This window comes from Semicossyphus pulcher, unplaced genomic scaffold (genome assembly GCF_022749685.1).
Source record: "Semicossyphus pulcher isolate SPU_LCO1_2020_fin unplaced genomic scaffold, fSemPul1.0.p SCAF_5, whole genome shotgun sequence".
Classification (NCBI taxonomy): domain Eukaryota; kingdom Metazoa; phylum Chordata; class Actinopteri; order Labriformes; family Labridae; genus Semicossyphus; species Semicossyphus pulcher.
In genome coordinates, this window is record NW_027211726.1 from 18,742,219 (window position 1) to 18,759,316 (window position 17,098).

General features: G+C 40.5%; 2 protein-coding genes across 5 annotated transcripts in view; both read left to right on the forward strand.

The window, feature by feature from the left end:
* Positions 1–8,894, forward strand: part of cdk6 (cyclin dependent kinase 6) — a 38,902-nt gene extending 30,008 nt beyond the window's left edge. Inside the window, exons 6-8 of the mRNA XM_069681297.1 lie at positions 4,483–4,533; positions 4,775–4,910; positions 5,604–8,894. Coding sequence (XP_069537398.1) covers positions 4,483–4,533; positions 4,775–4,910; positions 5,604–5,756 — 340 coding nt within the window. The 3' untranslated portion in view covers positions 5,757–8,894. The remainder of the gene's footprint in view (positions 1–4,482; positions 4,534–4,774; positions 4,911–5,603) is intronic.
* Positions 8,895–9,557: 663 nt separating this feature from the next.
* fam133b (family with sequence similarity 133 member B) lies at positions 9,558–16,457 on the forward strand. 4 transcript variants are annotated; one of them, XM_069681705.1, is made up of 11 exons: positions 9,558–9,709; positions 10,512–10,609; positions 11,863–11,941; positions 12,056–12,175; positions 12,258–12,290; positions 12,491–12,562; positions 12,714–12,812; positions 13,722–13,763; positions 13,945–14,037; positions 15,411–15,461; positions 15,731–16,457. In XM_069681705.1, the coding sequence occupies exons 1-11, from the start codon at positions 9,686–9,688 to the stop codon at positions 15,824–15,826; spliced, it is 807 nt and encodes a 268-aa protein (XP_069537806.1). In that variant the 5' UTR covers positions 9,558–9,685; the 3' UTR covers positions 15,827–16,457. The 4 variants fall into 4 exon arrangements, with proteins under 4 accessions (XP_069537806.1, XP_069537808.1, XP_069537807.1 ...); XM_069681707.1 differs by having other exon boundaries at positions 13,945–14,034; XM_069681706.1 differs by having other exon boundaries at positions 13,725–13,763.
* Positions 16,458–17,098: the final 641 nt, after the last annotated feature.

The window sequence follows — 17,098 nt, forward strand, 5'->3', positions numbered from 1 at the left end:
AAAAGAAAATGTCAACAGACTTGACTTGACGAGATAGAAAACCTCAATCCACCCCATCAGTGGAAAGGTTTCCATTTAATTGCAAGTAAAAACAACTCAGTTAGCTAATTTTAATGTGATTAATAACAGCTAGCTTAGCTCATTTTAATGTTAGCGAAAACAGCTCGGTTAGCTCATTTTAATGTTAGCGAAAACAGCTTGTTTAGCTAATTTAAATGAGATTAATGACGGCTAGCTTAGCTCATTTTAATGTAAGTAAAAACAGCTGGCTTAGCTCATTTTAATGTGAGTAAAAACAGCTAGCTTAGCTCATTTTAATGTGAGTAAAAACAGCTAGCTTAGCTCATTTTAAGAAGGCAACAGAGGTAACTGTTGCTATGGACCCAGCTCTCACTGTGAGCGTAACAGACTATTTTTATAAATGGAAAACAGAAATATAATCATTTTTAAAGTAATAAAATAATTTCCAAATCAATATTTTGTGTCCAATCATTGATTTGGTAAGTACAAAGCTGTGTAATAAGCAGGATAATGTATAGCTAGCAGGTTGTTGTCACGTCGGGGTCCTGCTCACCCTGTCGGGGTTTTTTACATAGCCAATCAGTAGGTGGCTCAGTCACTTAAAGAAAACAGCTGTAATTGTATCACACCTTATTTTATTAATATCTCTGTCAGCTGAAGATGATGAACTGGTCACCGCAAACTTTTTTTTTAAGAGTCGGTATCGATTAGAGGTATCAGTGTCTGTTTCACTCAGCTGCTCAATGAGCTGTTTTAGTTTCGACCTCATTTCTCTCTGCTTCTTTTTCTTCTTTGATTTCATTAGTTTTTCTATAATATAAAGACGTGATCAGAGAGAGGAAGTGATGTTGTACTGAATATCATTACTGCTGTAATTCGGTCATAGGCACGAGTACATGCAGTCCAATATCATTACTCATGGATTAAAATGACATTTTTCATTTCACCTCGACTTTGAAAAATCGATTTCATCCAGAATTTATAAATTATAAAATCTGCTGTCATAATACTCACATGGTTAAACGTTATATGTCTGCAACATTTCGCTAGTTTGTTTCCATGGTAACGATAAAGTACAGTTACAGTTAGGGTGGGGGAAGCTAGTTTAACGCTGCAGACACACTGAACGTGAACTTGTACGCCCGAAAATTCTCCCCCCTTCTGTGTGTATTTCAAGTGGCCAATTCGCTGCTCAAAGCATGCTGGGATACCTAGCAACGCACCCCAGGCAAGCTGCGCCACTTTGTAACAGCTTTTCTCCCGCATTATGAAATTATGAAAACAGCGTTATACTGTTAAGTGTACAACCTTGTGGGGAGCTGTTTGGATTGAAATGACGCCAACAAGTGACCAGTGAGGCTGGGCGGACGTGAGCGTAGGCGAATTGGTCGCAGGCAACGTGTCCACACCATAAAAGTTAAAGTATTCACAATCACATCATGTTTAACGGGAATGGTAGTTGCTTGTAATTTCTCCCAAATCGGCATGCATATACACATCAGTAACAGCACGAAGATGACGCGCATTTTGTAGCTTTGCAACTTTTTATACATAAAGTAATGGTTGCATGTATGTTTGTTTTATTTCCTCGGTTCTGTTTCCAAACGATGTCTCTTTTAAAAGCAGGCACAGCAGGTTGACAGTGCTTGTCTGATAGCAGTGAGGTGAGTGTGTGTGTGTGGGTGTATGTGTTGTCTAGGTTAAGGTCTCACCCTGACACAATAAGCTGTAAAAAGCTTTGGTGTGTGTATGTGTGTGTTTTCACAATCTGGCACCTGTCCAACTTTGCCTTGAGGCGGAAGGCAAAGCAGAGCCCTTTGATGGCCATGAACAGAACATACACTCTCTCTCTCGCTCTTGCTCTCTCTCTCTCTCTCGCTCTCTGCAGGTGATTAAGATGGCTTTTTAAAAGGCCACCTGTTAGAGATTAAAGGGAACCTGGGAGAAGCAGTGAAAGAAGGCAAGAGGGAGCGTGATCGAGGGAAAGTGCAGAACAAGAGACGATGAGAAAACACTGTTTATTAGTCTGAAGCTCTGTTGAATAGGAGATTATAATCGTTGACAGCTCAGATACATGAAGCAGACATGCCCAGTGGTGGTTTGATTACTTTAAGAAGAGCTGATATCTAAACTGAGTGCATCAGCTCAGCCCCGTGTCAGGGCCCCACTGAGCAGGGACTACCCCAGTTCACCCTGTCACCTCACGCTGCAGGTCAGAAAAGTGCAAATCCAACCTCAAAACATTCTTCCGATGACTCACAAAAACTTCAAAGGTTTTTCCCCCGAGCACCTTCCTCGCCTCGCTCCACTTTCATCATCAAACATGCCATTGTTAAAAAAAAAAAGAGTCTTTTAATGAGTATCTACTGTAGCCAGAAAGGTTGGGAACTTGTCGTCAAAGGAATTTGAGCAAATATCATGCAAGTCTGCATCTGCATGGCTGGGATGGTGTCGGGGTGAGTCACGGTTCGAGTGAATGGGGAAGAGAGAGCGCCTGCTTGTTGACATTCCTCCAATCGAAAAGGTTGAACGTTGTTAATGGTCCGGGAGAGGCCCCACATCCGTGTTGACTTTCTCACACTTTGCAACTCAATTGATAAATCCGCAAAGTCACACGTGCATGCGTCTGTGTGTGTGTGTGTGTGTGTGTGAGCTTTACAGAAACCCACACTCACACAGTACAGTATACCAAACGCAACACAAACTCTCTTAGATGTCTGCACAAACTTTGACAAATAAAGCACACTCTCCTTTTCTCTCTCTCTCTCCCACCCAGACTGATTGACGCTCTCACGTGCAAACATGCACACACACATTCCAGAGGTCGTCTCAGTGGAATGAGGGACAGAGTTGGCACTAAGGGAAGCGTGACTCAGCTGCCTGTCCCAACCCTGTCTCAGTTCTTTTCACTGTGACTCGTGTCTTTTTGTGTGTGTGTGTGCGTGTTCATGGGAATATTATACGTGCACATGCAGATCTAAAAATGGGAAACAATGTCTTTTGTGCGTGCGTGCACACGTACACTCTGACTTGCTCGAGTTTGTACATTTGCACTGCGCTGTTGACTGTGTGCATGCCAGTGGCCGGCTCCATGTGAATCCAGTTATCCCCCTCCAACAAACCGACAAACCACTCCAGGTTTAAAAATGGACCTCTTGGAATTATCAGCCCTACTTGTTTTGGCAAGATGACTTTGCTGTAGGTGATTTTTTTTTCTTCTTCTTTTGCAACAGTTAGAACTGGTTTGGTCTGATCTTAAATGGCTTTCAAAACCTCAGCGCAACGTTTCACCCCAAAAGACCTGCTTGAGTGGTATGATCCTGGTTCAGAGCCGGATGTTTAAAGAGGTTTGGGGGTAAAGAAACAGACATGAATTGGTTAAGGACGCCAGACTCTGTATCTAAACTTCCTAACTACAGCGTGAGTTTGCTATCACAGTAAAAATGTGAAAAATACCCCTGTGTGACTAATTTCCTAGTCTCTGCGTCTGTAGGAAAGTGTGGGTGTTGAGCTATGCAAAGCTTCCTGCAAGTGGGAAAACACAGGGAGCACATGGTGGCCGGCCAGTCTGTTGACTTCAGTTAAGTGGAGTGCACTTGAACTGTGTTGAGGCCTGCAAACACACATGCACACATGCACACCTATGTGACATTACCCTGCGTTACATTGACATCTGCTGGTGACTGAGCTCAAACAAGTGGGATACAACAAAAACAAGCTTTCACCTTCTCTCACCATTGTGTGTTTTATACTGTAACTCTGCATCTAGAGGAGTCAGTTCACGGCATCCTTAGAAGAAAGTCCTCTTTTGGACGGCGAAACCTCCTCACTTCCTCTCAGAGGAACTTCAGCAGGAAGGTCTCGCTCTCAAACTCTTTCTCAGAATAATCCAACTTTTCTTTCACACGCCTCCCCCTCCCATTTCCTACACACACAGTGAGAAGCAGACACACACACACACACATAAGGGATAAAAAGGGCTTTTTCTGTGCTGTGCGGCGGCCGGCAGCCTTGTGCTGATGATGACTACTGGAATTTGTGCGGGTGCCAGGGGCAGGCATGGCCGCCCACGGGCATCCAAAGACGGCCCAAAGCCACAGGAACCACCAGCAGGCCTGCTGCCGCTCTCCTCCCTCCTTTCATCCCTCCGTCCCCTCCCCTCTTCGTTGGTACTACCAACACTGCTTCACGATCCCAACATGAGACGGAGCTGCGAGTGTGTGGCTTCTTCAAACGCTCACATCAGAGTCGTACATTCCTCTTTGCCTCCAGCCAACAGTTTATATCTTATGGCTGTTCGTCTGCCTTGAAAGCATCAGGGTTCATATCTTAACAAGAGAGTGATTAATGCAATTTAACCTTTGCCTGCATCTCCATGGTTACTGTGCAGCACAACATGTGAAGATAAATGTAAATGTTTAAGCAGCAGTCAAACTAAACAGTTTGTTTTTTCTTTCCCAGGCCGCTATTTCGAGGAAACTCAGATGTTGATCAGCTGGGAAAGATTTTTGAGTGAGTATTATTGGCTGTGTTTCCTGTTGCAGCTCCTATGGTCCAATGAGTATGTTTTTATTCAGTTTTTGAATGTGCAACCTGGGATGATTTAGAGTCTCCACACACTGGAATTATGTTCTCAAAAACTGTCAAAAAATCATCATTTTGGGACATTTTCCTTCAGCTGACCGAATACTCTGAGCAAAATCTTGGAGAGGTTGGTAATGATGCCTGTCTAATGATCATTATCCTCCTACAGTGTTGTTGGGGTACCTTCAGTAGAAGACTGGCCCCAGGAAGTGGCCCTACCACAGAGTGCCTTCACCCCCCGGCCCCCTAAGCCAATAGAGGACTTGGTTCCTGACATGGACGAGCAAGGACGGGCCCTCTTAATGGTGGGTAGAACGAGCCTACGTCCAACTTCCTGTTACCACACATTCTTTATATCTTAATTTTATTGCCGTTATATCTACTTAAAGTTGTAGAAGATCTTGAAGATCTCAGTTTCGTTCTCTTTAGCGGCACCTTATGGCTATAAACGGTAATAGGTAATAACACTTCCCAGATATCCAGACAGTGTTGCATGTGTGACGTCCACTGTTGGCTCTGGTTGTACCTCTTGATTTTCCTCGCTGACTTTCGCTTTCCTTTTCAGACCGTTTGCCTTCATCTGAGCGTCGAATTTGTTTCTTTTTCTTTGGATTTTCACTTATTTTTGAGGTTGTATTTGTAGTCATCCATCTTTTTTTGTTTGTTCAGCCATAGTAGATTACTGTTTACTCGCAACACTTGCAGAGACCGAAAAAGCAGCCGCTTAGCTCCACCTACCCTCTCTGGCAGACCAACCACTGCTGGGTGATGGAAAACGCGTCACTAACTGGGCACCGCTTGTGATTTTTTCCGCGAAAGTCGCACCCGACACCCAGTCTGTAATAATACTATATACTGCAAATGCAAAGGCTTTCATCAGTGTGCCATAGGCTCAATCACCACTGTGTTACCTCATTCGGCGATAGATAGTGACTTAACAGACATTGAGATTTTTCTGTTTATTAAATCCTCTTCTCTTCCGTCTCTCGTCTTTGCAGCAATTCCTCGCCTTCAACCCCTCCAGGAGGATATCGGCCTTTGCTGCGCTGAGCCACCCCTACTTTCAAAGTGTGGACAGCCTCAGTAGAAGTGTGTACGCTGCCCAGCCCATCCCCAGCAACAAACCCACCATGGAGGAGAGGAGCGCCTGAGAGTCCTCCTTCACCCTTAATCATCCCATTCAGAGTCTATAAAGAGTATACTCTGTATACTCCCTCAGTGTTTATCATGTTTTGTTTTTACTGTATTAAATCAAAGTGCGTTAATTGAGCTTGTTTGACACTGATCCAGAGATAACTCTTGAATTCTTCTTTGCAAAAGAGCGCAGCCGTCTGTCATGTTGCGTTGTTAGCGTCACTGAACAGCAGTTTCTAAGTTCTGCCACAAACTCCTGATTGGATTGAGGTCTGGACTGGGTTTTGGTCACTTGCTTTAGGGTTTCCTTTGTGGCCTTGGGAAAGTCTTCTCTGAACACGGCTGCTGTTTTTTTCCTTCAGGATTCTTGTGTAACTTGCCACATTAACTTAACTCTCTATTATCACAAGGCCTCCGCTGCCTGCTGCAAAGACACACTGCTACAATGTGATGCTACCAACAGAAGGCTTTGTAGAGGATCCTTTCCCACCTACATCTCTTTGGGGAAATACAAACTGAAATGCTCTGATCATTTTAAAGCTGCTCTCTCTTTGCCAGATGGTCTTTGGAGATAGAAATGCATCCAGACACTAGTTTCTGTCACCTTAAAATCTTGCATCTCATTTTGGGAACCCTCCTTGCGGCCTTCCTTACTATTGCTTTAAAGGATGAGTTGACGCTCATAGCCTTCATATTTTTTACTGGACTCCTTTAGCCAATTGGTACTTTCCACTAATCTTGTTGATCTTTCTATTGTCGTAGTGTAGTTCACGCCCCGTGTTAGGTCCTGCAGGTACAGGTGAATTTAACAAAAAGGTGATCGCTACCGTGATTCTACCGATTTTTCAGCCTCTTAAATCAGTTGGTTGAACTAGTGATGTCGTACTTACTTAAGCTCACATTTAGATTTATGTAGAGGTTTGTTTTCGCATGTTTTGTGAAATCGGTGTCAAAAAAGCTCAATCAACTCTGATTCTGTGTGTGTACATAAAAACAAAACATGAAATACATCGAGGGGGGAAAATACTTTTTATAGTCCGTGTACAAAGCTCGAGGAACGAAACATGAGAGCACCAAGAACGATGCGCTCACCCCCTTGAAAAATGCACAAAAGCTCCCCTCCTTCCATGAACTGATGGATTGTAATTGCTGCTTTGAGGTCGTTCGATAATTATTGACTGTTAACAATGCAAAGACTTGCATCTCACATTGACTGCTAGTCGTCGGCAGGAGGCCAGCGACCGGGGTTCAGTCCTGCAGGAGGCCCCTCTCAGAGGACTGGAGCATACAGGAGCCTGCATGAACAGCATGGACCTCACCTGCCTTTGTAGCTAACTGTGTATGTGTGCCGTGAGCAGACACGCAGAACGAGCACGCTCACAGATATGTACACAACATTTAGCGTGTGCACTACCACTGTCATAAGCACGCTCTTGTATACTTACTGAAACATTACTGGGCATCACAAGCCAGCCACTCACTGCCATGCCGTGACTTATCATTCCAGTTCTACATGTTTTATAGTACTGCCACCTTGAGGACGTCCTGAGTAACTGCAGACCAGTAGCGGGATTCTAATGGTTTCTGCACGCTTCAAGGAACTTTTTATAACGGGCTGATATCAGTGCTGAGACAATGATGAAAGAACGTTTTATAGAAACTTTCCTGCCTTTCACTTGTTTGTTTTTTTACTTGCTTTTAGTCAGCCATTATTAAATACAATTATAATTAACTATCCTAAAGATACAGCAATGCACAGGCTTGCAATAGGTGGAGGAAAGCCCACCAGCACTATTCCACATAAATACATTCGGCACAGAATAGTGTCGCAAATATTGTGTATTTAATTTTAATATTATTGACAAGTCTTATACGCTTGTTTTCATCAAGTTGTTACTTGATATTTTTTTTAAGATGCTGGGGAATACAATATTCTTAAACCAATTACAGCGGCTCTAGATGATGATAGAATATGTGTAAGAGTAGTTTGACAAAGTGAGGAATGTATAAAGGATAGCCATTGGTACTGTACAGTATAGAGTGCAAGCTGTAATCATAGAAACCTTTTGATACGTGCATCGTCAGCCCATAGATATGTCGTTAAAATGGATAGATGTAGAGTAGCGAGGGTCAGTGGAACGTCGTATGGCGAGAGTATTTTGTGTTTTGGAAATGTCGGGCGGGCTCTGTGGGTGCTTGTTGAATTTTAAATTGCTTCGGATTGAGAGTGACTACGAATTTTACAGTAATGCACAAATATTTTGTGTACAGTTTTTATGCTTTATTTTACAATCATGTCTCGTCGTATTTAGTCATTACCAGCACAGAAAAAGCAAAGTTATGCAGAGTTGTATTTTTGTATTTAGTAGTTCTTGCAGAACAGTAACATATTTTAACACTGGTTTACGTTTCCTTAACAGGTAGTGCTGCTAGCACACACACACAGACACACTCTCTTGACTCTCTCAGGTTTTTCTTACAGACGCCCGAAAACCTCGGGCACAGTTTGCACATCTCTGGGCTACTAACTGACCACATCACTACTCCATCAGGATTTCTTTCAAGCTGTCTAAGATCAGATCGTTGATCATAGTCTACTGTCATTCCTATTTATCAACTTTATGTTACTGTAGTCATTACTGTCTAAAGATAACTGCCTGTATGAACTGTTTTTAATTGCAAGATGGCGAACTCGATGTAGATCATGTACAATTGTATGCTTGACTAAGCACTGTGTGAAATTTTAATTTGATAACTCGTGTCTGGTGCGAGTGGTGCATACAATACAATGAAAGCTCCAAATACTTTAGGCCTAGAGGTTCCCAGTGAAAACAACTGCTTTAGTCTCATTACACTTGACACAATCACTGTATGCTTTTCTTATCAGCTAACCGGGTGTTAAAACATTTCAATCTCGAACATAAAACTGAAATCAACTATTAAACTGAGAAGCTTCACTGTTTTCAAACCAATGTCGCTTGATCCATATAACTCAAATTCCACATGTTCCTGTTCCTCATTTATTTTTTAGCGTATGAAAATGGGCGCTAGAAAAAATGCAATCATGGCATTATACTTGTGTATGAATGCTGGCATTGGTGTCATATTATTGTGTTACACCAACTGAATAAAAAGCAGCTTTTTGAGAATATCGAGTTGGACTCATTTTGACCAATTAATGAATAATGTGTCAGCGTTTGTTTATGTAGTGAGGGCACATTAGATGCAACACAATTGCTGTTGTAGTTTGTTATATTTTCATGCTGCCACAGTCTATTCTCAATAATTTGCTTCTATTTCATACCAGCAACAGAATATTTTTTTAATTAATAAATGAATATTTTTTGTATCCCTGAATGTGTGTTATCGGTCTGATTTACTATTAATAATGCAAATTTTCAAAACTAGGCTGCGTACAGTAAACAGGCTATTTTTAAGTACAGTCAAACAAGCGGACCAGAGAAATTTACATAAGAGAATTAAAATGATGGGACTGAGTGATCTATTTCTTTAGATACCTGCAAACATTGGAACCAAATGTAATTACGCGTACATCAGAATCGGGGTTTATTTCCAAGTAGATTAACACATACAAGGAATTTGACGTGGTGTTTAGGTGCAGAACAATGAGCACCGAAGCAGCTGAGTTGTGAAGCTGCGAAGCTGAGAAGCTGAGTTACAATTAAAGAGAAGAAAACATAGTCGCAAAGTCAGGTAGTTTTGTGTTCTTGTGAAATTTATATTTTATTTTTATTTTTTAACCAGATTACACTCCATACCAGTAGGGGACGGTAATGCACCGTTTGCCAACAGTCAGAAAAACAACAGTGAGAATAAGAGCCGTCAGGTTCCATTAACGAAGTCTGATGTGGCTAGGTTTATGTTAGCAAGGTAACACTAATGATAGCTTTCAATATTAGATATTTTTTCCAATTACTAACTCGACATGGGCAAGAGAGACAATCGAGTGGTAAGTAAGGCCTAAACTGAGGAGGTTATTGAAGCACGGTTACTTTTGGTAAGCTAAATACAAACTGAGCATAGCGTTAGCTTAGCAACTAGCGCTGGCTAGCTAACGTATTCCTTTACCTAATATACTGATGTTAGGCCTAGACAGTGTCCGTGAACGCAACGCGTCAACATATCTCCTTTCATAACACAACATTATGTTTTTAATTTAATTCTTATATTTTCTAGTTTTAAAATGCTTCGTGCATCGTGCTGTAGCTATTGCATGAGTCGAGCCTTGGCATGACCATTACTAATGTAATGCTAACTTTAGCAGTTAGCTCATATCAGTCAATGTTTTGACGTGGTGATGTTGCGCAGTGTGTTTTTTTTCTTGCTTTTACGACTATATGCAATGTTTAAACATGACCTTTCACGCTAATGGTTTGTCAATTTGTATTATTTACATGAGGGTGTTTTAACCTCATGTCACATAAAACAGATTTAATTGATGCACATAATATTTGTTTTGCTCACGTTGCGTGAATATTTTGTATATTTGCTCTATTAATATGGATAATTAATTTAGCGACCCTTAGGCTAATAAATGTAATATTCAGTGACAATAATTCTGATGTACAATAATAATGCACAATGTATTTTTCGTTAAATTTTTCAAGGTTATTTTGGGGATGTATGTGGTGCTGGTAAACTGCATTTCAGTATACTGCTTAATCTTATTGCCGTGAAATCTGGCATGTGGGTGTCTTTCAGAAGGCACAGTTAGAAATGTGTAAAATACTAACCTGTATATGGTTTTCCAGGCTTATATTAACCCCATTGCTGCTGCACGAGCCAGAGGACCGGCACAGAACTCCGGACCAACAATACAAGATTATTTAAGCAGACCTAGGCCAACATGGTGAGTAAGGCACAGACCTTCTAATTGGTCGTCCCTGACATAAATATTGCACAAACAGAGACCTTCAGCCGTCACAGCTGCATTTCCCTCTGAGCATAAAGTTGCATCCATGTTGTTCAATACTACAGTGAAATGAAGCCCTTTAAGGGGCTGGAGCATGGAGGAGAAACAGCGGCTGCCTTTTGGGCCAAGATAAGGAAGCTTGCTGTTTTAGGGAAAGTAAGATTATGCCATTGTTTGATGTGTTTTAATTGAGCTAAAAAAAATGTTTTGTAATCTTTACATACTAGGTTTGAGACTTTTTTCTGCTGTAAATCTGTATTCATTCTATGTGACTTAGTTGTCTGCTATATTTGGGGTTAGAAAGCTTGTCCTCAGCATAAAAGAGTCCTTGGTTCTACGTGGAGTCTAAGGTACTACCTTTATAAGTGGCAACTGATTTTTCAAATTTAATGTCCCTCAAAATGGCAAAGAATTGTGACATGTTTTCGCTAATGGTGTCGATTATAGATGCACTATTAGCACTAGTCCAGGAGAGGACAATCTCACAACAGAACCCATGAAGTATGAGAGCAAAGAGCAAGGTCATTTAGTGTGCTCAAATGCAATGATTATAAATTATGTGGATGTAGCTGTGTCACACTCATCATCTAACTCTTTTACATGTGTATTTAATTTATTAGTTGTCCCATGAAACATCCAGAGTGTATCTTCTGGACCGTGTTTTTTTTTCTTTCTGCAAGCAAGGAGATTCCAGTTGTCTTGCAGGGGTTAAATTGATAAGATTTGAGCTTTCCATGCAGGATACAGAGGAGGGGCAAGGGTCAGAAGAAGAAAAAAATTCGGATGAATTCCTGATGAACAAATGAAATGATCTCTAATGTTAACCACAAAAGCGCACATTTAACTCATTTTCTGCTGCACTTCACCGGCATCATAAAAGTTACTTTTGAATTATGCAAAAACAATGCATTGTTAACCCAATGTTAAAGTTAAGGGGACATCAAATATACACGTCTCGGACCACAGCATTAGTTAAGAGGCTACAATTAAATATTGACTATTACCGGTAACTATTTGATAAATAGAAGATCTATGATGTATTACAAAAAAAACGGGAAATAGACCCATTGTATTTCCAGTTCACTGTAAACTGTTGTTACTTAAATTGCATTGTTCACTTATGGCAAAATGTCTGCAGGAAAATTTACATTCTCACTTATTTTGGATCTGATTTATTGTCTGTTCATCAGGGAGGAGTTGAAGGAGCAGCTGGAGAAGAAGAAGAAGGGCTCTCGAGCCCTGGCTGACTTTGAGGACAAAATGAACGATGTATGTTTGTGTGACGTAGAAATGTTTACCTACACATGTAGTGGAGTTAAAGACTTTTAAGCTGTTGTTCTTATTTAGAAAGACAATGAATACTTATTTCACTGTTGTTTTCAGAAATGGAGGAAAGAACTGGCAAAGAACCGAGAGAAGCTGTTAGGTGGGAGTGACAAAGACAAAGAGAAAGACAAAAAGATAACAGACAAGGAAAAGGAGGAGAAGAAAGAGAAAAAAGAGGTGTGGTATCTCTCCGTAATCAGATATTTAAATGATCTCACTCTTAAAACTTCATCTTCTTTCACTTTTCACTTGTGTTTAGAAAAAGAAGAAAGAGAAGAAGAAATCCAGCAGGGTGAGGAGAGACCTCCAGTATTTTGATGCTGCCACACACACAAACACACACACACACACACACACACACACACACACACACACACACACACAGCCTGTCCTGAGACGGTCTCTGATTGTGGGATGATTGTGTTCCATTTTCAAAAACAAGTGAATAACCTCAAGTCTAATGAACCCTGCTTTCATTGTGTTTTGGTCAAGCATTCTTCATCTTCCTCCTCCTCATCGAGTTCTGATTCCCCCAGCAGCTCCTCCTCAGAATCTGAAGACGAGGTGAGTCATTACACGCCTCAGCGTTGAGGCTAACAACTTAACTCAAAAACACTTGAATTGAACAGCTGCTATTTAAAAGCACGGTTCTCGGACGCTGCTGTAGGCACAAATAATGAACACTGTCTGATTTCATTTCTGTTTGTGTGTTCAGGATGAAAAGAAGAGTGTTAAGAAAAAGCGGAAGAGAAAGAAGTCGTCAGTGAAGCGAGCGTCAGACAGCTCAGAGGAAGAGTCTGATGCTGAGAGCAAGGTTCCTGTCTTTTTTTAGTGCACTGTTGGCTTCTCTTCTCTCTGAAAACTAATTGGAGAAATGTAGTACAATTAATGTTGTGGTGATGAAAATGTGCGGTCCGATATAGGGAAGGGGATTTCAAGCAAAAGTACTGTTCATACTTTGATATTCACTGCTGGGAACTATTCGACTATTATTGGAACCCCCCCCTGCACACAAACACGCTGAAATAAGGAGAAAGAGAGACCAATTTACTTGCATACTGTGCATAGTTGTTGTAAACTAATGATATGCTAGTTTAACCTTTTTAAATTTTGCATGTGACGTAATTTTCCTTAATTTTTGTCAAAGGAATTCCACACAGAACTCTTTGACGGCTGCAGAAGTCTCTGCAGTTTTCTCCTGGTCAGAATCTGACCACCCGGCGCAAATGCTTTCTTCTTGTTGGTTGTTCTGTCCCGCTTATTAAACATCTTATTACTTACGAAATCAATTATTTAACACAAAATATTAATTTGGAAATTATTTTATTAATTTAAAAATGATTATCTTTCCATTTTCCATTTAAATATAGTCCCTTATCCCTAGCAACGGTCTGTTCTTCATAGCAACGGTCTGTTATCGAGAAATAGCAGAGCTCGGAATGTTGTAATTAAACAATCAGAATCAAGTATTTAACACAGACGTGTAATAATGGCGTTTAGCAAACAGCTTTCAGATGCAGCCACTGTCTGGTGGTAGTACCGCATTACAACCAGGTGCTGCTAAAAACAATGGAAAAAATATATTTTTAAGACGAGATAATAGTCACGTGTTTTTGATAAATTAATGGCTATTCCACATTTCTGACCCATCCTGAGTCAAAAGATGGTCGTCAAGTGGTTAAAATGCTCGCCTTTTAATCTACATGTTGTTTTTCTTCCCAAGAAGAAAAAGAAAAGAATCAAGGAAGAAGTGGACAAAGATAAGGTGATCTATTCTTTTTCAGTAGTCTCACTTTCTAGACTGTGTGTGTATTTCCATAAATGTGTGATGCTTTAAAATATACACTGCTTTCCTTGTTCCGTATTCTTTCTTATCAAACCAAGTCTTTATGTCCAGGTGTTTAAAAAAACAAACAACATTGTGATGTAAAACTTGTGTCTGTCAGGACGACAGGAGCCGTAAAAAAAAGAGGAAGGCAGAACGAAGTTATAAAGACTCATCTTCTGAGTCCTCCGCGGACTCTGAGGGGGAAGAGGTAGTAAGTATTCTTCTTACATGTATGTGGATGGGTAATGAACCATCCTCTCTCTTTGTTCCTCTTTTATGTCTTTGTTCCTCTTTATAATTTGACTGTGTCTCTAACAGAAAGTCTCTTCTGCCATTTTAACATATTTAATCATCTGTATAATGTGGGCCAGTTGTTTTTTTAATCTGTTCCATATAAAGAATACAGTTTGTGGACGAGTTTCACTCTCAGTTCTCCCTGTACGCTCACTCTCCCTCTTCCAGATGTGCAAGCTCTATGTGCGTCTGTCACTCTTCATTGAGAGTCTGATTCATGATATTCAAACAAATGCATTTAATTAGGTTTTAATCACTGCTTGAAAACTCCTGTTTACTTATGGCCGACAGTGATTGACCTATTCCAATCTAAATCTGCAGGACGGTTGTGACCTAGAAGTGAACTCTCAGATTGACAAATACTGCAAGTTCAACTCGGGTACCCTGGCTAAGAGAGAGAGGGGGGGAGTGTGTAATGAAGTCAGAGGCCATTTCCCAATTCTACATCCTTGATACTAACCCTAATCTGGAAATGTTGTTTACTGGGTAGGGTCCCTTCAAAAGGAGCTACTCCTACAGTGGAACACCATTATTATGGTTATTATGTAATGATCCAATTACACACTCCTTTACATCGACATAAAGCTAAGATATTTTTTGCATGATTATATGATAAGATAAGGGCTCCTTTCTTTGCACCTGTCACCATGTTCCATGTTGTACTGCCTCAGTGTGCAAAGCATTGTGGTATTTTTCTTTTACCACTACGTTTGGGGTCTTGTGAAAATACTCACTTTTGATGGCGTTTGGAGGATTAGAGGACTATTTCCCTCAGATTCCCAAAAGAAACAGGATAACCTTCCGCCGAGAGAAAGTGTAGATATGTAGCGTTAGTGCTAAGTTGGGCTAACTGGGAATATTAGGACGCAAAAAGAAGCTACAGGGAGTCTGACAGAGGTGGCAAACTTATCAATCAAGAAAAATTACCCTATATTGGATGAAGTACTATATAATACTCTAGCCCTCACTTTAATCACTAAACACTGCTTTCTAATCTTTTGAAATTAGCAAATGGTTACAGCCTGTATTTTTTTCCCCGTCCTTTAACTTCTATCCTCTTACATTTGCCCGGCACTGAAAAACACTAAGCAAACCCTTTTAGTGGAAAACGTTTTGTTTCAAAAACCGATGACTTTCTGGGTGCAGAGTAGGGTTGCAAATGCTGGTAAATGTACAAAACATTGTGAAATTGTAATTGTTGCACAAAAAGAGAATTTTACACCTGTGTGTACATCAAGACTTCCTTTTTTCCCATCGTCTCATTTCTCTCCTCACTTTTCCTTCACGCAGGCCGAAGCTAAGAAGAAAAAGAGAAGTAGTGAGGAGAAGGAGAAAATTACAGTGAGCATTTTACTTAAGCTTTTAAAACAATGCACAAATACAATTGAGGGTTTGATTTAATTCTGGATGGGTTAACAAAGTTTATTTTTGAAACGAAGCATGTTGTATCAGCCGATGGCATCGAAGCAACAGCTGCCAACAATTCCCTTCTATTAAAACCTAAGCTCTATCGCTACATTCATATTATAGATCTAGCTGCAGATTTAGTGCTTTACTTTGACGTGAAACAAAACTTGAATTGTCAAATGCCGAATGTTTTATGTTCACAGGACAAATCCAAGAAGAAGAGGAAAAAGAAGCACAAGAAGCATGGCAGAAAAAAGAAAAAGAAGACGGCTTCACATTCAGACTCTGAGCTCGACTAACAACCGTAGCTTCACGGTTCTCTCATCGTCCTGACGGTTCACTAGTAGTGTTAATTTTGCCTTTGACTTTAAAAACATCTCCCATCCAGCCTGACACCTACAGACAGGAAGTGCTGGAGTTCTGTGAATGGAGTGAAATCGAGGGAAGGCACCCATCCCTCTAATCGGCAACTACTGGTACATATCTTCTGTTGGTTTTTACCACCGTGCTTTTTGTAGATGATTGTTCTTTGAGTTACTCTCAACAGCAGGACTGCAGTAAATCTCATGTATTTTTCCCCCATTCATCCTGGAGAACACAATGTGACCAGCACTCACTTTCACCTTCAGTATGCTGGCCCCCCCTCGGAGCGACTCTCTCCGCTTCGTATCCGACATCTTGCATTTCTAGTTGCTAGAAGAGGCTGTTGTGCTAATGCCTGCGTCATGCATGTCGACCTGATGACCTGATGTCCCGCCAGCCTCATATTGAAGTTGGATTTATGATAAGAAATGTGAGCTGCAGGTAACATTTACACAAGGGATAACTGTTCCGTTTGAAGAATTGTTACACTGCGGTGTAAACGTGTAAACAATGGGAATTCATTAATAAAGTATTGTTTTAGCCTTTATAGCTGTTACTTAGTTACAACCTTTATTGTGAGTCTCATGTTTATTACAAATTACACGTTCATATGCCCACTGGACCTTCTTTTATTGCCACCCAGCCTACTTTTATATCAGACCATTACAAATGCACTATTGCATTGCCTTACTTCCTGAAATCTTAACTTGAGGTTAGCATTACTGTAAAAAACCTTTAGCTAACAGTCACAAGACAACTAGCCTACTTTTATGTCACATGTCCTACTGTGGTTCCCTTTTAACTTTGACCCTTCTACTGACTAGTATTTCTGATTGAGAAAGAACTACCCCTGGTATTGGTAGAGTAAATGAAATTCTGCAATATAAAAAGTTTAAGAGGCATTTTCATGTTGCTGGTTGAAGTGGAGGCAAGGACTACACTTTTTTTATTACATATTGTTGGGTCCGATGTATAGCAGTTTATTACATCTCAATAAGTTGATCAAATGTTTTGTATGTAAAATATTTTACCTGCAAAGTACATCTGAATACTACGTTGGCCATCAAGGCCAATCGCGCCAATGTGTTTCCTGGGTTTGTGGGGTTTTTTTAAAAATTGTTTTAACTTTGCATCGTTTCTGTATTTGCAGCGCGTTTGGTGTTAACGCATATGTTTTTTTTATTTTTGCAGCACCTTTTTTTTTATTT